Raw genomic sequence first — 25,155 nt, forward strand, 5'->3', positions numbered from 1 at the left:
TGCACTGAATGTTGATGCCAACAATAGAAGGAACGATGAAGAGGAAGAGCAAAGTGTGGAGTGTTATGTTATATATTGTGTTATATATACTTGTTATATAGTATTATACAGTGTTATATATACGTAATGTATGTGTGTGTTTTTGTCATTTCATCTGAATATTAACATTTGTGAGATTTAGTCAGCCGAAACAGTTTTGAGATGAATGCATTTCATTTTGTGTCTGTTGAATATCAAAGCTTTTTGTGTCTTTTTGTTAATGAGGGATTTGTGGACACATCAATGTTTTTGGATTTGTGGAGTAATAGCCTAGTTTTTATTTTTGAAGTAAAAAGATAAAATTAGACCCTTGGGGTAAGATGACCCCCCAGATTTGGCGCAGAAGGCCCCAAATGGCATGTTGTTACTTAAATTTAATTTATGATGAGGGTTTCATCTTAACCCTCTTAATAATTTACATTTTGTGTTATAGCAACTAAATTAGCAAATGTTTCTATTTATTTCCTATAATAACACATTGGCTGAAGCATCATCATCCTTCACATGCTAAATTTATATCTAAATATGTTACAGTTTAAAAGTAAATTCACATTGTTCTTGAAGGGGGGGCATCTCCCCCCATGTTACCCTATATACTGTATGTATTGCAAAATTACCACCAAAACAACAGAGAACCATCCTCATCCGCTTGATGAGATGCCTATTAGGACTGGTAATGTAGATGATAGGAGAAAAGAAGGATGCAGGGAGAGAGGAGAATAATTAGTATTCACAAGCTCTTAAATATCACTACATTCCTTTATTCTAGTGTTGATTGGCGATTCTTCAATTAGTACATTTGGTCAATGATTCTTTGTCACCACACCAGGCATTTTAGAGTGATAGTTTAAAGATCAGAAATGAAATTGATTTGATCAAAAAATCTATTGATAGTTTTCGTAGGTGTCATTGCCAAACCGGTCAATATTTGAATACAAGAGCATATGCCCTCCAGAGTATTTTGGCACGGGCAGGTACCATGCAAAACCAGCAACAGTGTTTTCACTAGACATTACTGTTCCTGTCCAACAGCCTGTAGCCTACCTCATCCACAATGACTGGTCCCAATTTGTCTTCTCACAAGGTGAGATGTTCATCAAAGTGTAAATCTCTTTCCTCCAGGTATAATAATTTTATAATATTTTTTAATGATGTAAGATTAAAAATATGATAAACATGATGTAATATAGGCTAGTGCATATATTTAGCAAAAGGATCCTCTCGAACTAACATGCTGGTCATTGAATGGCTTTAGGTGACATTTTGTTCTCCAGCTGTTTTATTCACGTCTTTCCGCGGTTGAAACACCGATTGAGCGATGACATAAATTTCAGTAAAATGTATCTTTCAACATGTTCATTCATGTTTATTTGGTGCTGTGCTTTGTGTTGAATTAAGAGGAGGACAGATTGGTCACGACACTTACCGCTTGAACTGCTACAGCGATCCCACGTCACATTAAAGAGCGCCAAAACGGTAGGCTATTTATTGTTTGAATTTTGTAATAACACTAAGATAATTTGAAAGCTTAAACTTTGTTCTTTATCAAAAATAACCTGCTCTCTCTTGCCTGTTGTCAGTGTACTCTTTGCTACGCGTTGTTTTTTCACTGAGTGAGAAAATGGGTGATTAGAGCGTGCCTGTGTCACGTGATCTTATAATGTGCAACAATAGGGTACATTATAATACAATATTGCTATTGTGTAATGTCGCAAGCAACGTGTATTCATATGAATATATTTTGATTATATTTTCCCGGTTTGAACCATATTCGTAAGCTATAGGCCTAACAGATCGCACCCACACAATATCACCTGCTCGGTTGTTAAATCACCGCGCGCACAGGTGCACTCACATAATCACCATTCTGTGAACAGGAAAGTTCGAGGACGTGAGGTGATGGCGCAGAGTAAGTTACTGTAAATATGATTTCATACATGGTTGCTTGATATCAGTGCTAGGTTCTCACGTGAGTGTGTGGTTGTGTAGAAAAGCAGTGCGAGTACTACTGGGCTCCTTTCAAAAGCGACTGCGAGGAGCTTCTGGGCCGCTTCCAGCAGACCGAGACGGTTCGGTTTGAGGAGTTTTCTGCCATATGGAGGGAGATGGACTTCTCTAGTGTTTTTTCGTAAGTCACACATTTACAGCGCTGCACTACGACATTTATTGTACTAAACGTTAATTGTTAAGTGGTTTTAAAGATAATTAAATTGACTTATTGCTTATCAAAATCTTCGAATCAGGCGCGTGCATATGGTTGTTAATTTATTCACTGCTATTGAATCCCTAAAGGTCACCCGTACAGGCACTATGATGTTTTAAGATGTTTGCCACACTTAAATGGTTTACCCAACAATGAAAATTGTCATTCACTCATACTCATTTTGTTCCAAACACCACCAAGTTACTTGTTGTCTTTGGAAGAAAAAACTAAAGGAGAATTTAACATTTCATAGAGAACCCAATTGTGTGTGAGGAACAGACTTCACCCAAAAATTGTTATATTTACACGCCATAATATCGTTTTCAAATCTGTATGACTTTAATTCTTCTTCTGTGGAACACAAAAGAAGATATTTTGAATAGTGTTGGTAACCAAAGCTTAATGCAAAAACATAAGTGCTGCATGGGGTGTATAAAATCTCGGTGCTCTTTGGTTGTGGGATAATATATCTCTGAAGACAAGAATTCCAAGGCACTCGAATATTAGTGAAAAAAGTTAAAAAGCCTTTATTTCATTCCTGGCTTATTTAAAAAAATTGGTGAGAAGTACACCTACGCGTTGCGGCTACATGCCTTCATCAGGGTGTCAGAGTGTTGGTAACCAAATTTGTGGTTAGCCTACCACTGACTTAATTTTAATGGAAAAATACTGAGGCATTTCTCCAAAAAATCTTATTTTATGTTCCCCAGAAGAAAGTCGTGCAGGTTTGGAATGAAAGGTTGGTGAGTAAATGTCAGAATTTAAATTTTTGACTGAACTATCCTTTTAAGTCAGCTAAATTAAAAAACTGGATCAAGCTGATTCTGTCAGCATTAATGAAGTTCAGCCACTCTTACTGATTTGAAGTCAGTTGTCATTGGTTCCTTTGTGTCTTATGACTGATCATAATTGATGTCAGAACTGATGACCCATATTTTAATGTGTGCAAGCACACTTTTTTTTTAATGTGTGTTCATTACCTTTCAGAATTGGAAAACCTGGAATATTGTCAGACTATTTGAATGGGTCTTTTTCCATTTTTGCAAAGTCCGTTTCCATTCACTTTCATTTGTTAGGGGTTAACGGTTTAGGACCCAAGGACCAGATGTTTGAAAGAAGACCTGGAGTCAGAATTATAAAAAATTGAAGAAAAGTTTTACTGAAGATAGTTTGCAGTTTCATCAGCAGAAGTCAGCTTCAAGACTCACACAGGAGTTCGTAGGCCGCCCCGCTTACAGTTACAAAGATCACAGCAATTATACCATTTCCAAGGTCTAAGCTACGTCATTGCTTACAGGTTGAATGATTCTCATTGGCCAAGAAATAATGATAAACATAGTAATTTTCCACACATACAGATAGACTGAAGCATATCTCCATAGATTATGCAGCTGACACTCAGACCCTGAAGTTAGGCACGTCGTGACCTTCTAGGTCGCAGATTTGGGTTGCTGGGTGCCAGCATGTCCAGAACAACAACTCAGTCAATCTCCAATAATGCCAGTGGTTCCTTAACCTGTAAGCAAGAAGACTAACACACACACCGACACACATCTTTTCCAAGGTTGGATTTGGCCAGGCTCTAACTATAAACAGGAGTCTCGTCTCAAAACATCAAGATAACAAGTTCTTTCTCTCAGGATAGGACACTTTAGTCTAATGGAAAATATAGGCTTTAACTGACAAATGGTCCCTTAAACTATAGACTTCAATGACCCCTATATGTTTTAACACGTTTAAGACCTTTCTCAAACACAAAACAGTTCCCTATTTAACTTCTGGAAGCAATGGGCAAGCTATGTAAATAGTAAATAAGCAAGCAATGTTACCATATTCAAATATCAAATACTGACATTAAAAAAAGTACATGAAAAGAACATTTCAGTAATCACACTGGTAACTTCTATAACAAAGTAAAATCTCCAGAGCAGTCATTCAACTCATTTGATATTTAGAACAAAAAAAATAAAAAATTGATTAATACCTTGATTATAATCACTCATTACATATACATTGAAGCAGCAGTGGATTCCAATCCACCCCCTTCACATTGTATGCAAAAAAATAAAAAATAAAAAATCAGCCAGGCCATTCTGCATTATCTTTTAATTTTGAAGGAAAAAGAGATATAATAGGCTAGTTTTTAAACATTTGAGTGAATAAGTTAGACTTTGTTTTTACTGTAATCAAGTAAATGTGAAACGAGTAATGTTTTTCGGTCACTCTCCTGTTTTTTGTTTTTTTCATCAGTGGAACTCATTCCAACCATGAGAACAGATCCTTCACGCGGCTCTCTTTCACCATAGCCTACAGATACATTCTGCCCCCATACAGCTTTCAAATTCGGGTTGGAGGCCTGTATATGATCTATGCCCTTTACAATACACAACTTGTTTGGCCAAAGGAAAAGGTGATCCATGTCTATTCTCTCACTCTTTTTAATCAAGCTCGATGATTCAGCATTACCTGTAATTTTTTTTTTTCTGAATATGAGAAACATACAGTTGATTGTCTGTTTCACCCAGATCAGGATTGCTTTGAAGGACTGGAACGATGTGCAGAAGCTTATCACAGAGGCAAAAAGTTGCCAGCATTTGGATGTTGTTTACATCTTAAAAAGGCTTTTGTCAGCTAAGGCCTTTTATTTCACTGCCATGCCCAAGAAGGTCAGCATGTTCTACCTCTGCTGTTGTGTTTTGGGGTGTATCTTCCAACAGTGTCTGAAAACTCTCTGAATGTGACTGACTCACAGCTGACATTTGAAGCGAGCGAACGTGTTCAGCATGATGTGAACGAAGAGTTTCGGGCCCGCAAGGACAGAGTGGCTGAACTTGCTTCCTTTGAAATGCTAGGAGTGAGTATTTAGTATAGTGAAATGTTTTAATTGTAATATTTATTTTCTATTTAAAACAGTTCTGACTTGTGTAATCTTTCTTGTCATATAAATAATTTGAAATTAATGGAGGATTGAAATAATTAGTAATTGATTATTTGAAATTAATACATATAAACGTATTTTTTTTTATATGCAGGAAATTGCAAACGTGCACGGTCATTATGAGAGACTGAAGAAATCATCAATGCCCACATCATCTGGAGTGACACTGCTTAACCTGACAGATTTGCTTCGGAAATGTACTTTTGAGTACCAGCAGTGGCAGCACAAAACCACTGTGAGTTGGTGGACTTGTAATACTATGCATTGACTAGTTTTCATTTCTGAATGTCCTTGAAGTGTTTTTTTGTTGTTGTTTTTTTCAGTTTATATAGGCCTAATTGTCTTACTAGTGTGTATTATTTCATTTGTACTTAGGCTGCAAAGGATAACGACTCTAAAAATGAAACCACTCAGAAATCAGAGGCGAGTTAAACCCTGCTTCATATGGATACAAAAAAGGTGTCTGAATTTATGGAAATTAAACATTGTGGCATTGTTTTTGCAGTCCTCCAGTAGAGCTGATCTGCTTGCCGCCATCAAGTCCAAATCATATGGTCACGTGTCAAAGGTTTGAGATTTTCTTGTTGCTACAAATACTGTTTTGCTTGTTGCTTTAGTTGAGGACAGTACTCACAAAACATTGACATCATTAAGGTCATTGTTCAGTTTAAAGGGGTCATGGGTTTTTGTTTTCCACGCTTCTGAAACGCCAGGAATTGAAACTGCCCCATTTGTAATGTCACAATTTTCCTCTACATGCCCCTAGCATGAGTATGTAAATCAATCATCTTAACAACTCTTGTCTGTCCATCGATCACAAGAGCGATACTGCTGTCAAGGTTAAGTGTGACAGAGTGAAAATGTGGATGGGAAAATATTGTTTTTAGCTTCTTTTTTTGACACACTAACCTCCAGAAACTATATAAAAATCTGAAACTGCATTTTCACGGCCCCTTTCAGATCCCTTTTAGAATACAAATATATATTAATTATCTGTATGTTTGTTTTTCAATTATTTGGCTGTACAGTCAACTCTTTGGAAACTCATGTTGTAGACAGAAAATGGGTTGTTTCTCTCTTGACATGGCTTTGGCACATGGTAAGGGAACAAAATCTAGGCGCCACAGAAAGGTTGAGATGGTAACATCAGGCTCTGGAACTCAAGCCCTGTCTGGTCGTAAAGGGAGACCCCCATCCCTCAGGACCAGAACCTATCAAAACTTTGGCAGACCAGGTCAGAACTGGCTAAGGCCCTCTTTTAGACATATAAAACAAACAAATTTTGGGTCAGAAGTTGGTGCTGATATGATGTATTTTGTCTGAAAAAGGGGAGCCAGAACAGACACAGGACTGGCTTCTGAGTGTGATGGAGGAAGACAAAAATGCATGTAAGTGTAGTTTAATAAACAGTCAAATTTACTGTGATACATTTAACTTGTGTATATATTACTTGATTACTTGTGTATTATATTACTTGATGTATACGTGTATGTATTTGTTTTTCCTCTTCCAGTGAGACGCAAAGACCGGAGAAGATTCAAGTGGTGAAATATTGCACTAAGTCATTAATTATGTGTCAGTTAAATTGCACAAAACAGCACATTTTTCATCCTAGCATCTATGTTAAATTGAGAAGTTGTCAAACATTGCATTATGTAATCCAGAGTTTTATTTTATAATTTGAATACTTGAAGTGTAAAGCATTTCATTATTTCTTATGTTTATTATTTTTTTATATACATTTACATATGCGTGTATACATAAATAAATAAAATAAAGAAATCGAACCATCCTCTTATTGCATTTCTGGTATGATTCAGCTTACAAATCTGCTTTCTTGCTTAGCTAGATGCAATGTTCATATTGAGAAAGCACAGGTGAGCGTTTATATTATTAGTAAGCCTTGATGTTCTTCATGTTACACGCTTCGGCCAAATCATTTAAAATTTTGATATATATATATATTTGAAGAGTTCAGATGCAAAAGCCTCTAAGTGCCATCTGAAATTTTCTTCTAGAATGATCATTTTTATCAAGCTCGTATATTTAAGTTCAGTAATTTCACTTAAATTACAATTAATAGGTAATTTTCATTGCCATTTAAGTGAAATTACTGAACTTAAATATACGAGCTTGATAAAAATGATCATTCTAGAAGAAAATTTCAGATGGCACTTAGAGGCTTTTGCATCTGAACTCTTCATATAATATCTCAACACTGCCAGTAAATCAATAGCTGTGTAAAGTCTCCCTCTAGTGGAGAAATGTTCAAAACGTCACTGCACCCGAGGTTCTTTAAAAAAAAATTTAAGCATCTTTGACATCACTCTTACAGTGGCCACAAGACGTTACGTCTATGATAGTCCCACAGGGTAAATGAAATCCGATTAATTTAGGGGAAACCCTGACCACAAAGCTCCCTCTGTGCCCAGTGTGCTCCACATAGTCATATGTTGTAATCAGCATGAGAAGGCAGTGTTAAAGGTCTGAATCCAGTGTTGTGTAGTGCTGCTCTTTGTCTGTTTAAACCATCCATGAGATGCAGTTGTACCGGTGTCAGCAGAACTACTCATTACACATATCCTCGACATGTGTACACAAGAAACCTTATTATTAAATGAGGAATCTGACTAATTCTGCATATCAACCTAAAAACTTTCACAAATTTGATCTGCAGGTAGTTGTAACTTACAGTAATGTAATCAGTTTTGTCCACATTTTCCTTTCCCTTTTTCTATTCTTAAGATAACTGATCAATAAAAACTAAAAAAATAATTATTCTAAATTATGAGGTATTTCATGATCCAAATTGATCTCTTTTACTCATTTAGACCTATATAGGTTGAAATAATTGTCTTGTTTTATGCTATATTCCTGTTCTGTTTATGCATCAGTTTCTTGCTTTTTTGAAAAGTTACTTGTGAATTTTAAATTTATACTGTTGCACAGGTTAAAAATTGACAATGATATTTACAAAAAAATATTTAGCTACTCCTTCGGGGGGCGCTAGCCGAAAACTCAAAGGCCACAATTAAATCTTATAAATTACGTTTTTGTCTTTGAGACATCTGCTTAAAAAACGAATGATTTAAGTGAGTTTTTTCTGAGTATTTTTCCGCCATTCGTACAAATAGAAATCCCCAGCAATCCCTACAAAATGATTTAGTAGGCTAGTTCTTCCAAACGAGTGTGATTGGTTAAGCCTGACCAGCGAGGAGAAAAGTAACAGGTACCACGCGAAAACACCATTAAACGAGCTGCTTCAGAAGCGTCCTGTACGATCATTTACATTTGAAAATGACACCAAAAACGTAATAATATCCATTGAATATGCACAGTTAATTAATGAGGAAGATTTATTATTCGGACTCATCGTTCCTGACTAACGTTATGTGGCGAGCGCCGCCCATTTTCAGATCCTCCTGTTTCATGATAGTTATTATAACTTATTAGTGATTAAATATTTTCTGCAGACAGTAATTGAAAATAACCGGGACCTACTGTGCGTCATTACCAGCGCGCGTCCCCGCCTTCAACTACGTAACGTTACGTTACATGCCTCATCTGTCGCCCTCCCTGCTTAATAACGGCCGGGCACTTCCTAGTCCCTAGTCAAACAGCCACTCTATTTTACCAATGTCTCTTGTGGTTTGAAGACTCGAGGATTGTAAAGCTATGTGCCGTACAATATAATCTGCCATTGTTTAGCGCAGCTTTGCACGCGCTTGTGTTTACAGCATCTCGCGAGCAGCGCGCGCGTGATATTGATTCAGGGTAAAAGAGCCATTTCGGTTTCACCATGGCAAGCGAGGCGTTAAACAGATTCGTTTGCCTTTGTCGATACCTACAGGATCCCTGCCATGTCGCCAGATTCCAGCAGTTTTGCGGCGTCCGTGGGACGTTTCCTAAAAAAACAACCGAGGCTAGCGAGAGTGACGCGAAGCTTGCGGTCAACGGTGTTTGCGTGGGGGAATGTCAGGAAGACCGCGCGGCTAGTGGGGATTCAGCACACGGACTCCCGGGCCAAAGGCTGAGAAAAAGTTTAAATGCCGCTGGAGATGTTGAACCGGAAGAATGTCCCGCTGCTTTTCTCAACGCACCCTCGGGGCTAGAGGCAGAGAGGGACTCCAAAGGCAGAGTGAAGCCTTTACGCAGGAACTCTTTGACTGGGGATGTTGGCCAGGAGTTCATAATCGAGAACAAGTTTCTCTTCTATCTCTTCACCATTGGTACCGAGCTGGGCAATGAGATGTTTTTCATCGTGTTCTTCCCATTCTTGATGTGGAACGTCGATCCCTATGTGAGCCGGCAGCTCATCGTGGTGTGGGCCTGGGTGCTGTTCTTCGGCCAGTCCACGAAAGATCTGGTCCGGTGGACCCGTCCTCCGTCTCCTCCTGTGGTCAAAGTTGAGGTGTTCTACAACACGGAGTACAGCATGCCCTCCACACATGCCATGTCCGGCACCGCGCTGCCCTTCTCTCTGTTCATGCTCACATGCAGCCGGTGGGAGGTAACGTTACAGAAGCCTATACTTCCACACACAAAACCAATCGATAATCTTACCCACATGAAGCAAGTAGAAAGTTGACTATTTCTGTTTATGGCAATCTGTTTTAACAATTTTCCTAAACTACCATTTATTTTTATTTTACGTAATGTGCATTACCACTTATTCCTATAGTGATTAGTATCTTTTCATCTTCATGCATTATATACTAGTACTGTTCCACTGTAACTGCCACTGGCCACAAATCACAAATTTTGTGTATCACTACCATTAGTTATCATTTGTAAGAAAGAATAGTTCTCTTAAAAATGAAAATTATCCCATAATTTACTCGCCCTCAAGCCATCCTAGTTGTAGGCTATATGACTTTCTTCTTTCAGCCAGACACAATCTGATAATATCCTGGCTCTTCCCAGCTTTGTAATAACATTGAGTAGTGCCTACGTTTTGGAAGCTCCAAAAAGCGCATCCATTCATCCTAAAAGTAATCCATAAGACTCCAGGGTGTTAATAAAGGCCTTCTCAAGCGAGGCAATGGGTTTTTCTAAGAAAAATATCCATATTTAAACCTTTTTATGCTATAATCACTGGCTTCCGGCAACAGCCATTTGTGTGTTTTAAGAGTCGAGTTCCTGCAGAAGGGTGACCTCTGACCTAACGTATCTAATGCATAGCCCCTCCCCTCCGCTTCCGGCTCATGGGACCTTATTTCGAAAAAATATGTATGGAAGTCAATGGCGAGAGACAACTTATCTTTTTATTCCGACAGAACTGTGCACTGAACTACACATATGATGTTTGTCAATTTAAAAGGTAATTATGAAAGTCAAGAAAGTCGCAGTTTGTCATAAAACAGAAGAGTAACGTTTAGTTTTATGTGAAAATCGCTCAATGAACTACATCTCTCGTCTCGCACTATGTACGTCACAAGATCCGTTGCTTGTATGTGTGTGTTCTGGCTCAAAACACTCAGGCATGACGGCGTAACGTTACGATTATAACGTAAGACTATAGAAAAAATGACAGACGTTAGCTTCAGTAAAGTTAGCTTCATTCATTGAGAGAAAAGGTATGACGTCACACGTGCGCCTTCTGGGTTTGTAGTCTTTGTAATTACGTATTTTCACAGTCTTAGGCTATGTTCACACTTAGCGTCTTTTTTGACAAGAAAAAGTTGACAACAGCGTTTTTTTAGCGTTCGGTTACAAATAGCAGCCGAGCGCGTCTTTTGTTGCTATAACAACAGCTGCAACAGTAGCCTAGTGCTGTGTGATGCAAAAAATGTCGAGAAAGAGAAAGTTGACTCTTGCGTTGGCTTTTGAAGTTACCGGGGAGGAGAATGTCGGTTCACAAAGACGTGTGCTCCGAAACAAGGACGATTAGTTTATCTACCGGCACCGTCTCCATTTTTTCTTGTTGTTATGGAAACGACAGGTCTCGCTACTCGCTTGTCATTGGTCAGCTGTCAAAAAGGCGCTTGACGTAGGGCGTTCTTTTCAGAAAAGTTGAACTTTTTTCAACTTAAAAAGACGCTCTGAGCTGCAGAAAAAGACGCCGGCGGTGGCGTCTAAAAAAGCGCTCAGGACTTTTTTGAAAAAACGGTTTACTCCATAGGGTTATAATGTAGAACAGACGCTGGCAGTTTGAAAAAAGACGCTAAGTGTGAACATAGCCTTATACCTCAGCAGTTTTACATCAAGCTGCGACTTTCTTGACTTTAAAATGTATCTTTTAAATTGACAAACATCATATGTGTAAATCAGGGCACAATTCAAACGAGATCAAAATATTTGTTGTCTCTCGCCATTGACTACCATACAATATTTTTCCGAAATAAGGTCCCATGGTGGTCGACCGGAAGGGGAGGGACTTAGGCTTTCTATATGAATGCATAGCCTAGTCCTATGAAGTAGCCATTCTGACTTGTCATTACATATGACAAGTTAAAAGTAATTGTACTTACTGACATAAGAAATATTTTTAGTATAGGATTTGGATACTGGTGCAGTGGTGTCTGTCAAGCCTACCATTGCCAAATGAGTACAATTAATGAGCTGAAGCACTAGTACAACAAAAATAGATACTTGTAACTATTGGAAAAATTACTAGGAGAGCCACAGTTGGCAATTATTGTGCCCTGTACAAAACCTTCATCATGGGCCCTCTGGCACATTTGATAAATATAATGTATGCAAGTCAATGAAAACAAATACAAGCTAGGTCTATGGGGTACATGTTAAAAAGACTTGCTGTTCTGTGTTAGGTGTGCTATATTCTTTCTGAACATCTGTCCTCATTATCAAAACAACCTGCCTTTAGCAAGCAGTCAGTGTCTCAGTAAAAGAGGCTGATGATAAGGATGTGTTCTTCTCACATCATACCTCAGCTGCTGATGTAGCATCAAGAGAGTTATGTAATGGTCTCATCCCAAAAATGTCATTATGTATTGCCATTTATTGACACAGCAGAACTTTCTCATTCTCATTTATCGCAATCAAACTTAACCCTTTGAAGATTTTGCCGTCTCTACATACATACATACATACTCTCCATACATTTGATGCCAGCCTCTCATCATCCTTAGATTAAATGAGCTATTAAAAATGTTTAAGTTACCATTAGTTTGAATTAATCATATTTATTCAAGCATAGAATTTAAGGCATAAGGCCAGTTTACACCAAGGATAACGATAAACATAGTTCTAAAAATCGTTTTAAATATAAAAGAATAGCAGAGTCCACACCACAACTGTAACGATAACGTCACAGAGAATCAATATAGTTTGAATCATTTTCAGAATGATTTTTTTCCAGCTGCAGAACTATAAATATAATGACAATCAATCAGAATCCATCCTGCTTTAAAGAGTGACATTTAAAGTGTCAGACGACAAAAACTGCTGCACGCTTTTCGAATAAACAGAATGATATCATGCTTTGTTGTGGACACACAGTTAGGCCATCCTTAAAAATATTCTTGTTTGCCGTAACCCGACCGACCCTGTCAATTTAGTACCGACCCAATTATTTATTTATTTTCCCTTTTAGTCCGACCGACTTGCCGGTTGTAAAATGCGTTAAGACCGACCGATTTTTTTTTAACTCTTCAAACAACTAATACAAATGCAATAAAATAATATTAGTTATTAAGTATTGTGAATATAAATTGCCTAGACCTACATACAAACATAAGCTACGTTCTTTCTTTTAAATAAAAACCCGTGGCGCGTCATCTATGATTATGTTTGCACCATTGGTTTACGCATGTCACACTACGGCCTGCAGTTCGCTTCGTTTCATTCACTGTCAATGGTTCGCGCTTGGTAATGATGGCTGCGGCTTTACTCTAAAGATTATTTCATTTTTATATGTTGTTAATTATGGTTTATTAAAAAATAAACATGTGAGAGCGTGTTATAGGCTATATGTCACGTTTTAGTCAGATATGACGACACTACTGCAACACGCATCGCCGCAGATGAGAAGCTGAGCATCAACGTGCTATCGCAAATCAAAGTGAAAGTAAGTCGCAGACGCTTAACACACAATCATCTTCATTAAATGTAAAGAAACGAAATGATCTTACCAGGGCTGTTTCCGCTTTCTCTTATTGCGGGCTTTGATTCAGAAATTTTAGCTGATGATCAATAAAATAATGTATCTTATAACTGTTGCTTTCGGTGACGTGCACTCCATTAAATCTGCATATAGCGGGAATTGAAGATCGGATTTATCCGCAAAAAAAAACACACACACATTTAGCCTATGTAACCAGGTGTAAATGGAATCGTTTTGATAAATCAGATTGCAATCCGATCTGAGAAAACGCATGAAGTGGCCTGGTGTAAACAGCCCCTAGACATCGGTGAAAAATGCCCCCCGACCCCCGCTTATTTATTTTTTTTATAAAAAAAATATATACTTTTTTATATATATATTTTTTTTTATATATATAAAAATATAGACCTACCTACCGACCCTTTTTTTCTTTTCTTTTTTGTTGTTACTGCAAACCAAAATATTTTTAAGGATGGCCTTATATTTATCGTTCTTGGTGTGAATGGGCCTTTATTTTTAATGCTTTGTTCTTTAAAACTGACCACATCTTGCAGAATCAAAAACACTGAAATAAGCTGTTTCTCTTAAGGGGAAGTTATGATTTTTCTTTCTGTATTCAGTTCATTTGACCATGCTTTGGGAAGACATGCTAGAATGATTGCTGTCTGTGTCTTCAAAGTTCAAACGTTATTGATTTTCACAGATCACAAAAGTGGTCAGTCTATTGCATTCAGTGGAAAATAGTTTTACTTTTCCATATTATTGTAGAACTGACTCATCTGGCAAACTGAGGTTCCCAGTGAATGCATTTCCAGACAGGACATTAATCTCCATCTTTTTGCAAAATATGCAGGCTTTGTTACTTAACCAGTAAATGTCTATGCAGTGCACTCTATTATTCATAAATATGGATTTCTCTGCTGGGTTGATTGAATCATATGCCTGTTGGTGTCAAATAAATCATTACATTCAACAATAATTAGCATATAGCCTAGTCAGAAGAGGTTGTGCGATTGCTTATGATAACTCTTTTGATACATCTATTATATACGCCAGAGATTTTTATGGAGGATCATCCTTTTCCCCCAGCACTTCCTCTGAAGTTAGCAGAAACTGACTGATAATGTGCCTTGTACCTACTGAAGGCTGAAGTCTTAACCATCATTTTGAGCACAAAACAGAACAGTCTCAATAGATTTTCTTGCTTTCATATCCCTTAAATTTAGCAGGAAACTAGAAACAATAGCCTCAAACATGTTTCCTCTTCTTTCACCGTTGTGCCTGCCTGTTGATGTTTTGCAGATGATTGATTCAAGTATTTTGCCATTGCCAAACTAGCAGTTTTGTATTCATGTTTGTGCTTTAACAACCACTGTACTTAAATGGTAAAAGAGATTTACCATTTAAGGAAAACTGAAGATTTGTATTAAAGGGGTCCTATTATGCTTTTTTACTTATTCAACTTTAATTAGTGTGTGTTGTTGTTTGAGCATAAAAAAGATCTGCAAAGAAACTCAAGTCCACTCCAAAGGGGGATATTTTATTTAACAGAATCCCCTTTTCAAGAACTACAACGAACGGCTTGTTTGGACTACAACACGTTTTTTTTCCGGGCTTTATGAAGTCACAATGTTACTCGTTTAAATAATCCCCGCCCACAGAATATGCAAAAAAAGGTGCGAGGCCTGGTTGAGCTGCATTAGAGAAGAGAGTGTTGTCACTGTCAAAGAGAGACTATTTTTTTTCCACCCTGTTTCCAAAACTCATTTGTTTGACCTTCCTAAGGCTGCTGAACTTAGTGGGTAAAATTTATTTTAAACATTGTTCCTCAATTTGTAGTTGCGTTTTCTATTAACAGTTCAAAGTTTTATATTATGATGTAAACAAAGGGCAAAGCTGTTTGACTCTGCTTGCCTGCTAGGCAACATTAGTGTTGATCTAGTGTTTACTGTAGCTTTTGTAAGCTCTCACTTTTGTAAGACTGTCTGCCGCCCCATAGGAAAATTAACCATGGTTTTGTGATCGATTACTCTTTGTATTAACAGTTTTTTTTGATGAGTGCATGATTAAATGGTGTATAACATTGTATCTACAATGTATAAGAAAATTACAAAAAAAAACTATACCATTCTGAAACGTCCTGTGAATGCTTGGAAAGCATTTCCATGCTTGCAAAGTCCATGCATGAAATTCGTTCTGCACGATCCTCTTCTCTGGTAACTTTCTTAATCAGGCTTGAATTGGTTTGAAATTGACGCCATCCTTAATATTTATACCTGAGCAAATGAAACTCGCGGTTATGGAAAGGGGTGTGACGTTTCCCAAACACTGTGGCAATCACAACAAACTGGGCCAGCTAACCAATCACAGTACATTTTGTATTTTGGAAGGAGGGGTTTCATCAAAACAGGAACTAACAACGCGTTTGGGCCAGACTGGGTAAAAGGCCATAATAGGACCCCTTTAAACTTTATTTTGGAAGTTGCAGATGAGAGCCAGTGAGGTCAAGTTAGTTCAAATTTTTAACATATGCACAGGCTAGTCAATGTTGATGGGTTTGTGGGAGGTACTGGTATATTGCCCAGACTACTGGAGTGAAAAAATGCATGAGCACAGAAAGAAAGTTTAGCCTAATGCCAAAAATGAATAGATCTGTGGTCTGAATAATGAGAAATCCAGCATTTCTGCAGATCAGCAGCTACTTCAATCCACTTCTCTTCCAACTGCACATGGTCTTCCTCTAGTATTAGAGTAGGAATTCATCAAACATATGATCTTAAATTTACATTGTGCCTGCTAGTCTCAATCCTTGATGGACTCTTGAGGAACTTTGCCCTACTCTGTCCTGATACTGTTGCTTTATTTGTCACTGATCATCATAGGTACTGTTAAATTATAAGCTTTTTGTCCTTTAAGGCCTGTTTCACACTTGTAAGCAGAGCGTATTTTTTTCGGCACCCTTGTAAACAGATTAGAGCAGTGATCTCAAACTCAATTCCTGGATGGCCACAGCTCTGCACAGTTTAGCTCCAACCAGCTCCAACTCACACCTGCAAGGAAGTTTCTAGTAATCCTGAAGACCTTGATTAGCTGGATCAGGTGTGTTTGATTAGGGTTGGAGCAAAACTGTGCAGAGCTGTGGCCCTCCAGGAATTGAGTTTGAGATCACTGGATTAGAGCATTCAAACTGCACACTGAGGCGGCGTGGCAGTAGCAGGAGTTAGAACAAGTAGAACAAGTAGAAGTTGTTGTTTTAAAGCACTGAGTCTATTTTTGCTGCGCTGCTCACACTGAATTAAAACCACAGTGCATTGTTCTCGGTCAAAATAGACCTGAGTTAACGTGAAAAACAACACATTTTAACATAAAATCATATTAAGTGAGCTGTTGTCAAAAATGTCTTTTGCCTATGTCACAATATGAGGTAAATTTGGCCTTGTACATATACACAGCATGTTATTGCATATGTGTGGGACAGTAGGAGGGGAATACGTGTTCAAAAGTTAGGGGTCAGTAAGAATTTCTTGGCCGCATTTATTTGCTTAAAAACAGTACAATTGTGAAATATAACAATTTAAAATAACCCTTTCTCTTTTGAATGTCATTTTTTTTTTTCCTGTAATGTCCTTTTTATAAAGTCTTACTGATCCCAACCTTTTGAACAGTATTGTACACTACATTATGCACTGTGTTGGAAATTTATATTGGATCATTTATATTTTTATGTGTATTTTATTGCTAAAATATAGCTTTTATACCCTGATAAGAATTTAGATCATGTTATTTAACAGTGCTGAAATTATCTTACTGCCTTTTGAACTGCAGTTTCCTCATAAGTCTTTCTTCTCTGTGTGTTCAACAGTACCCGTTCATGATTGGATTGAGCTTAGCTCTGTTCTGGAGTGTCCTCGTGTGCATCAGCAGGATTTATATGGGCATGCACTCTGTCCTGGTGAGTAATGTTTTCATCACATTTAATCATTCTGTCTACCTAAAAGGGACAGTCATAGGTTTTGGAACAACATGAGGTCAAGTAAATGATGGCAGAGTTTTCATTTCTGGATTAACTATCTCTTTAAAATCTGACCACGTTAGTAAGTGTGCATGATTGTTATTTTAGAGTGTCTTAATATGTTTTATGTAGTTCAGGCACGTTCAGCTGTGCACTATAATTTGCACTCCACAGCTTTTGAGGTTGAGGAACTTTCCAGCAGCTTCGTGACTAAGGTTTTAGTAACAGTTTAAGAAGAAGCCTAATAAATGCTGCTTCAGTCTTTGCAAACCTCTCCTGTCAGTAGAGCCCCTGAAACTAAGCAAATCAGTGAGTCATCACGGCTGACTCAGTGTCCTCTGATCTTCGATTGCTCATCTGTTTTCCATGCTTTTCTTGCAAAAGATCTCTGATCGGATAATTGCTTCCCTTGGGCTTGTATGAGCCAGTGGGGATCCATTTACATTTTGATGTGTAGACAGCTCAAAACACAAGCTTTGCTTTAGTCATCAAAATCAACATGCTGTGTATTAGTCATCAGTTCTGCAGGTTTCACATGCAGTAACAATTATGACCAACTTCACACACCTGTTATTTTAATAAAGGATGTCTGTCTTTATCTGTTTAAAGCTGTTGGTGAGAACAGACAGATTTAGAAAGCAGATGCTGGTTGCCTAGGTGATGGGAACCTTGTTATTTTAATGCTGTGCTCACGACGAAGGTGGCTGAGTCATCTTTGTGGAAATGTGCACACTCAATGATTTAGGAAGTTTAGACTGTGTACTGTGTGAATATTGTGTGAACAGTTCAATCCAATTAAGTATGTAGACCGGGGCTCAGCATTAAGGGTGTTTCGATAACCCACTATATCTTATGTCGATTGATTACACACAATTTATTTTTAATGATGTGTGAACATTGAACATTGTTGCAAATTGTACTGATTTATGTATGCCAAGTCAAAAGTTGTCCAACTAACTAACTAACTAACATCTAATCAGAATATTTCAAAATGACGAGAATAACTTTGAAACGATAGTTACAAGTTATTATCAACAAATCAGTCATGTTTTGCACTGACGGTTTTCAGAAAAAGTATGTTGATTAATCGCTAATTGAATTAATTTAATAGCAATTTGTTGCATATATCAACTTTTTTGTTGTTGTTGGTTGTACACATGCAGATTGACATCTTTGGCTGTTGCATCATATCTCACTTTTTTCAGAATCTTGCTTTTTATAAGACTTTTGTTCATCTTCGAAAAACACAAATGAAAACATTTTCAATGAAACCTGAGGGATCTCTGTCCCTTCACTGAAAGTTCATGCCAGAACTTTGACATTTTAAAAAGTTAATAAAGACATTGTAAAAGTAACCCGGATGAATCGAGCGGTTTAATCCAAGTCTTCTGAAGAGACATTATCAATTTATATGATAAACAGATTTAACAGCCTTTTACTAAACATTGATCAACACACATAGGGCTCATTAAATATGGTAAACAGAAGCTCAACTGTACATTGGTTCTTGTGGAAGCTCAAATGCACTTTCTTGACGCGGGAGAACCGATGCGTGCCCTCAACTAGTGGGCCAACCAAGCCAGGATTGAGAAAAATTCTTTTTGTTGAGCCCCTGATGGGCTGTTTGACAGCTTAGGACTGAAAAGCCTATGATCAGAGATCTTTGGTAAAACGGATTACGAAAGAAAGTCTCGAGGAGAGCTTAGATCTTTCCAGCACCCATTCAGCCCTCTAACTTCTATCGCTAAAGAGCGATAGAGGGAAGGACTAGAGCAGGAGTACAAAATGAGAGAATGTGCTGTAAAGAATTTGAGTCTTTTGGCCTGCAGTATATGGAGAAGCATGTGTGCACATTATACATGTATATATGTTCACACTGTTCACACTGTCAGTTGTTGGAAACTTTATTCCTTCATCGAAGCAAGACCAGGAGATGTTGGGATATCGTTCAAGCAGAAGTTATTCTTTATTGAGCGTTGCTGCAGTTCGTCCAACGGTCTAATTTAGTTCTATACAGTATAATTTTTTATACATTTACGAGGAGGAGGGACTGAAAAAGGTGGAGACAAATCCAAACAAAGCATGCAAATGTAGGGATGATTTGATTCTATCAAGTAAAAACTGGTTAGGCAGGTTATCTGGCTTGCTCAAGAGAAACAGACCCAATCAGCATAACTATTCAAACACATATATGCTAATCCAGTCAGCCTAACTATTCAACGTCTGGAGCTGGGGCTCCAAAAGGTGAGAAACAGGAATTGCAACTTTGCTTAGCAGAATCATTCATGTTATGTACGGAAGCATATTTGAAATAGATTCTTAAAATTTGTTATTCTTCACAGTCCAAATCCGATTATTTGTGTATCCCATTGGAATCTGATCTAACAGTGACTGTCCAAATTGTGTGTAACAACTGTACAGATCTGATTTGTGTGTCCATGCCGCTCTTTAGTTTTCCGGAATATCTTCATTGGTTTCTATGGCAATGGCATTGCTTTGGTAGGTATACGCCAAAACAACATGGAGGGGTTTGCAATAGAGTTGTTGTCTTATTTACAACATGACAATGTTGTAAATGTTGTAATCCTGCACTTTGCAACAACACAACCTTGTTTCTGCAGCGATTTTTCAGCATGTTTCCTATAGCAACGTCTGATATTTTAATTTTTCGTGGCGTGAGAAAGTCACATAAACCATCCGAAATCCGATCAGAGGCAGTCAGAATGAAACGGATTTCCAGAAATGTTATTTGAATAGGTTTTCAAACCACATATGAACGAGCTCAAAACAGATTTCATGTGATTTTTATTTTTATTTTATTTTTTGCTGTTCACACTTGCTAAATCTGATCTGATTTCAGTCGGATATGCACAAAAATCGGATTTGGACTGACAGTGTGAACTTGTGTAGCCTAAGTGTCTGCAATCTCTAAAGAGAAGAGTTCATTCTGCAGGTTGCATTGACCTTTTACCCATTTTAAGTACATATCAGCATGATTGTATCACATAAAGACGATCAGATCGTAGTGTTATCGCGAAGTGTCCAAAGTTAGTCTCTAATCTTCTGTTAACCTTGAACATGCACCACATCAGATCAGGCGACTTGGGGGAAATAATAATTTACTGAACTACCTCATGCCTTTCAAAACCGTTTGACATACTTTCTTCTGTGGAAGATGGGAAGATCCCCTTTCCTTTTGAAGATTGTCAGCATTCATTTTTTATTATATTGAAAAGAGTGACCAGAAAAATATATGGGTTGGTAACATCACGAGGCCAAATAAATAAAAACACGTTAAATTAAATAATGTTAAATAATGACTGTCCTTTCTTTGCAAAGAAATTACAAGGTCAGAATGGACTTAAAATGTCAAAAAGCAGGAAGTCTGAAGGAATAATGTTACAAGATTCAGTTGCCAATTTTCATAAATATCAGTTCCTAATTTTCACAAGGCTGCAGTGTAAGAAACGTTGAGCTGGAAGACACAAGGGAAGATGTCTACAGTCTTGTGAAATCTCACACAAAGTGGAGAAGTGCCCTGAACATGGGCTTTAACTTTTTGTGCCACCCACAAAATAAAGCAGCTGAAGTTAGTGTAAAACCTAAATAAATGGTACCTCTTAATCAGATCTACAATATGTTATATTCTTTCAGCTTGTTCTCAGGTCTGTTTCGGCTTACTGTAGAATTCACTGCATTTTTCATTTCGGGATTAATGTTCTTGTAAGCTATGGATGTTTTGGTTAATTCTGCACCCAATTCCTGTTCCCGTAATGACTGTTTATATGCAGTTAACTTGTATCAAGCAGTACCACTCCTGTTTTCACTGACCTTCATATGTTTGCCTGGCCACTGTGGCCAGTAGTAATAAACAATGTGAAATGCCAGTTTATTTAAAAATTGCACCATGTGTCAAAATCAGAATAACGTTTGACTTGATTTGTATCATAACCCAAGGACCATTCATTATTTTTCTGTCTAATAAGATTGTGCCTTCATCTTTACAGGAGGTGATCACAGGCTTCCTCTACAGTGTGCTCATCCTGGCGGTCCTTCACCCCCTACTGGATGACATTGACACGTTCTACCTGTCCCATAGCTACGCCCCTCTGGTCGTCCTGCTAGTGCACGTGGGCTTCAGCTTGGTGGCCTTCTCGCTGGACTCATGGAGCACATCCCGCGGCGACACGGCCCAGGCGTTGGCCACAGCTGTCGGGGCCGCGTTGGCGTCCCGTCTGAACCACCAACTGGGTCTGCAGCCAGATCCTCCTGAAGAAGCTCTACCGCTCACCCTTCCCCTGATCGACAGGGCCCTATTGACCCGCTCAGTCTTGCGCCTCCTGGTGGGAGTGGCGGTGCTTCTGGCCGTCAGGGCTGCCATGAAGGTTGTGGCGATCCCATTGGCATGCAAGATCTTCGGTGTGCCTTCAGATGACGTGCGGAAGGCTAGACAACATGCGCAAGTGGAACTTGCATATCGGTTTATTGTTTATGGCACAGTGGCCTACTGCTGCGTGTTCCTGGTCCCACTTCTCTTTAGCTTCCTTGGCTTATCCTGAAGAAAATCCCCACGTCATCCTTGTTATTATCTGGTTTTTATCCTAGCTAAAATCTATACCTGACCTGGACTAGTCAGGGTCCACAGCTGTTGTAAAAAAAAAGCCTTTTGGATGCAAACACAAATGATGTTGATAATTTCACCTGCTCCATTTCCATGCTAATTTATTTCACTTGTTTTGTTTGAAGATTTTATTAATCTAATCATTTTAAGCAGGGTTTTTAGGCACATTTGTTGCCCTCTGTGGGAGATTTTTGTGAAAGTGAGTGCATGTGACCTGTTCAAACAGTGATGTTTATAAGCCATTCTCAGAAAGGTCTCAAATGTTTCCTGCATTTGTCTTCAGTGGTTTCTCCTCAGCAGACTGACACCCACCCATCCTGAACCTAATACGCAGGAATGTTTCTCATTATATACAGAATTTGTCTCAGTCTGCGGTCCTGTTTTCATCCTTCTGAAACGAACTAACCCGAGTGACTACCCTTGACAGACATTTGTATCCTTGTCATGGTTTTCCCTCAAGGGCTCACTCTCATAACAATTTGTAATTTTTCATTTATACCAGGGCTTGTTTCTTCTGTGGATCCATTCAATGCTGTGACCCCAATGGTTCATTCAACGGTTAAGGAAAGACACTCCAAATTGACACTGTAGAAAGTTCTGTTCTTATCTAAAAGCGGGTTGAACTCAGGCCTCACAATACGAGGTAATGCATCGAGAGAATGAGGGGAGGGAGCTTCCTGTCAGTATGAATGCTGTATACATGAACTTCCTGTGGATGTGTTGCTCTGAAACCCAAGCTAGGAAAATACTGCTCTGAATATGAAAGCCACATATCTCTCTTAACATTCTGTCATTGTCAGTATAGTATTTATACACGATATATGATATGTTTTCGAGTATTACTACAGCGAGTAATATTATTTATGCAGTGAGTGAATAGCTCAGTAAACTCAAGCAAATTGTACCATTTTTAATTTAAACAAATAATTGCAACTTGAAAGTAGACTTTTGTAACATTTTCCATTGGTGTTTTTCAGTTTTCTTTCATTAGTTGTTCACCCAAAAATGAAAATTCATGTAATGATTTATTCATCGTCATGCACAAACCTGTAAAACTCTGTGGAACATAGACCAGTTTTTGGACACCATTGACTGTCATTATATGGACAAAAAATACAAAAGACAAACAGAATGTGCAAGAAAAAACAAACAGACAACAAATATTTAACCCAATTTACTTTCATTATGGCATTAAAATTATATATAATTTATAATTTTTGATTGAACTATCCCTTTTAGTAACGTTAGGCTAAATTGAGTCATTGAAATTCAGAGCTGTCACGTGTTGTCAGCTTGTGCTGCAGATGTTCTGCATGTCTCTGTTCGACTGCTTTAAGACATCCGGTTTGTTCCATACTGTCAGCAGTTTGGAGAAGATACTTTGAAATCCTTGTTTCTCCAGAAATTCACTCAGTGTGGCTTTATTTAATGGATCGACTGAACTTCCCTGCTGTCTTCACTTCTGCAGTTTTAATCGTTTAAATATGATTATGGTCATATTTTCAGATAACAAGTTGTCAGTATTAACCTAGGTAGTTGATATGTTGTTTGTCATTGAACTAGTACTCTGTACTTGCAGTTATTTTATTAGCGTGTTTAGTTTCACAAGAAAATGTTGTAAAGCCATGGAGGACAGATCTCTGATATACATTCATTGCTCACTTCTCAGAAACCCCAGTGCCTTGCGTCCTTGTTTTCAGGGCAACTTTATCCTCTAACTAGGCACAAGACACCACAGCTGTCTTTCTGTGAACAGTTTTGATGGTGCAAAAGACATAAATATCATTACACATACTTAATGTTTATTTGCAAAAAGACATTGTTGGTTATGTAATTGAAGGCTTTTCCTTTCACCTTTTTTTTTTTTAAATGTACATTATGTGGAATTTATTACCAGGTTTCTGGTAACATATTTAGATGGTGACAAATTAGTAAACAATTTACCTGTGCACCAGTATAAAGGAAACAGTTGAGCATATATTCATTTGTGATCAGTTACATGGTAAAAGTGCCATAACTGAATGATCAGCCATTTTCAACGGTCATTATACAGTGCACTGAGGTGAAGTGGGTATCACAGAAGGCTAGATGAAACGAGTAAATGCATTATGAATGAAGCTTGTACATTCTACCTGTACTGAACTTTGAGCCCGTTCATGGTCGTCTAAACTCACAAATGTACTGTATCTATAATCTATGGCTCCTCGTCTGCAATGCTCTTACCATTTTCTGTACTGACAGTGAATAGAAACTAGTATAAATTACCACTGTATTTGTGTTCTTGTCATCTGAAATTATTATTTTTATTCAATAATTCCATTACAAAGTGATAACAGCATTTTGTGTGATAAATTACAGCATGGTGTTTGTGAAAAATGGCTTTTTGATTAGGACCAACTCAATGCACTTACAACAGTGTTTTCACCTTATCAGTGTAAGTGTGTGTGTGCTTGAGTTTGTTTCTCAGTTTGTCAGATCTCTGGACAAAGGTCTACTTTCTGCATGATGTATTCATTTTAACCCAGTGTGTAAGTTATAGAGGACCTTGCTTATTTCCTACTGCACATATATTTCCACACTATAGTCAAGCGTCTTCCTACAATACACATATTTAGGCTCTGTGTACTAACTCGGGTTGTATTTTTCCTCATTCACTATTAACTCAGGTTGTTTTTACACATTCACTGCAGAATAAAAAAATAAATAAAATCCCATTTATTGGGAGGGTAGTTGGCATGAAATTTCAAGTAGTGACATCAGTAGTGTGACATGATGTGTTTGCTTTAAAACTAATTTTAAATAACGTTTTTCCAATTCAAAAAAAAAAAAAAAAAGACCTCATAATGAGACTACATGGAATATTTATACTTATAAAATAGGACAAAGTAAACTAATTGTCATCAACTAGGGAAGATTTTTGAACAGTTTTCATATTTTATCAAACCACGTTCATTGAGTTCATCATACTGAACCTTCACAGAGAATGGCAGCCACAAAGTTAAGGTACTTTATCGCCATCGTGTGGTTGTAAGTACAAAGTGCATCGTGGGGAACAGTGGAATGGGCTCTTTTGTTGAACTTTTGTTGAAAAAAAATAATATTAATGTAATTATCATGTAATGGTGTAGTTTAATAACTAACTAAAACAATTAAATAACTAATCTTCATAAGAACGGACATTCAAAGGCAATTAGTGGTGGGATTTTGAATCAGTTAGCCTACTCGAATCTTCGTTCACCAAAAGATTCGTTTGCTGATTCGTGCACTGTATAATTAC

At 37.7% G+C, this 25,155-nt stretch overlaps 2 protein-coding genes across 2 annotated transcripts; both read left to right on the plus strand.

Moving 5' to 3' along the window:
• Positions 1-1,850: 1,850 nt before the first annotated feature.
• On the plus strand, positions 1,851-6,972 carry snapc1a (small nuclear RNA activating complex, polypeptide 1a). Its single transcript, XM_084091299.1, has 11 exons — positions 1,851-1,948; positions 2,029-2,167; positions 4,493-4,652; positions 4,768-4,908; positions 4,995-5,096; positions 5,275-5,415; positions 5,556-5,603; positions 5,686-5,748; positions 6,285-6,414; positions 6,509-6,568; positions 6,694-6,972. The coding sequence occupies exons 1-11, from the start codon at positions 1,939-1,941 to the stop codon at positions 6,726-6,728; spliced, it is 1,029 nt and encodes a 342-aa protein (XP_083947425.1). The 5' UTR covers positions 1,851-1,938; the 3' UTR covers positions 6,729-6,972.
• Positions 6,973-7,920: 948 nt separating this feature from the next.
• Positions 7,921-24,592, plus strand: sgpp1a (sphingosine-1-phosphate phosphatase 1a). The gene is made up of 3 exons (XM_084092026.1): positions 7,921-9,690; positions 17,108-17,197; positions 21,265-24,592. Exons 1-3 carry the CDS (start codon positions 8,980-8,982, stop codon positions 21,814-21,816), a joined length of 1,353 nt encoding a protein of 450 aa, XP_083948152.1. The 5' UTR covers positions 7,921-8,979; the 3' UTR covers positions 21,817-24,592.
• Positions 24,593-25,155: the final 563 nt, after the last annotated feature.

Source organism: Abramis brama (genome assembly GCF_963993115.1).
Source record: "Abramis brama genome assembly, chromosome: 18".
NCBI classification, from domain to species: domain Eukaryota; kingdom Metazoa; phylum Chordata; class Actinopteri; order Cypriniformes; family Leuciscidae; genus Abramis; species Abramis brama.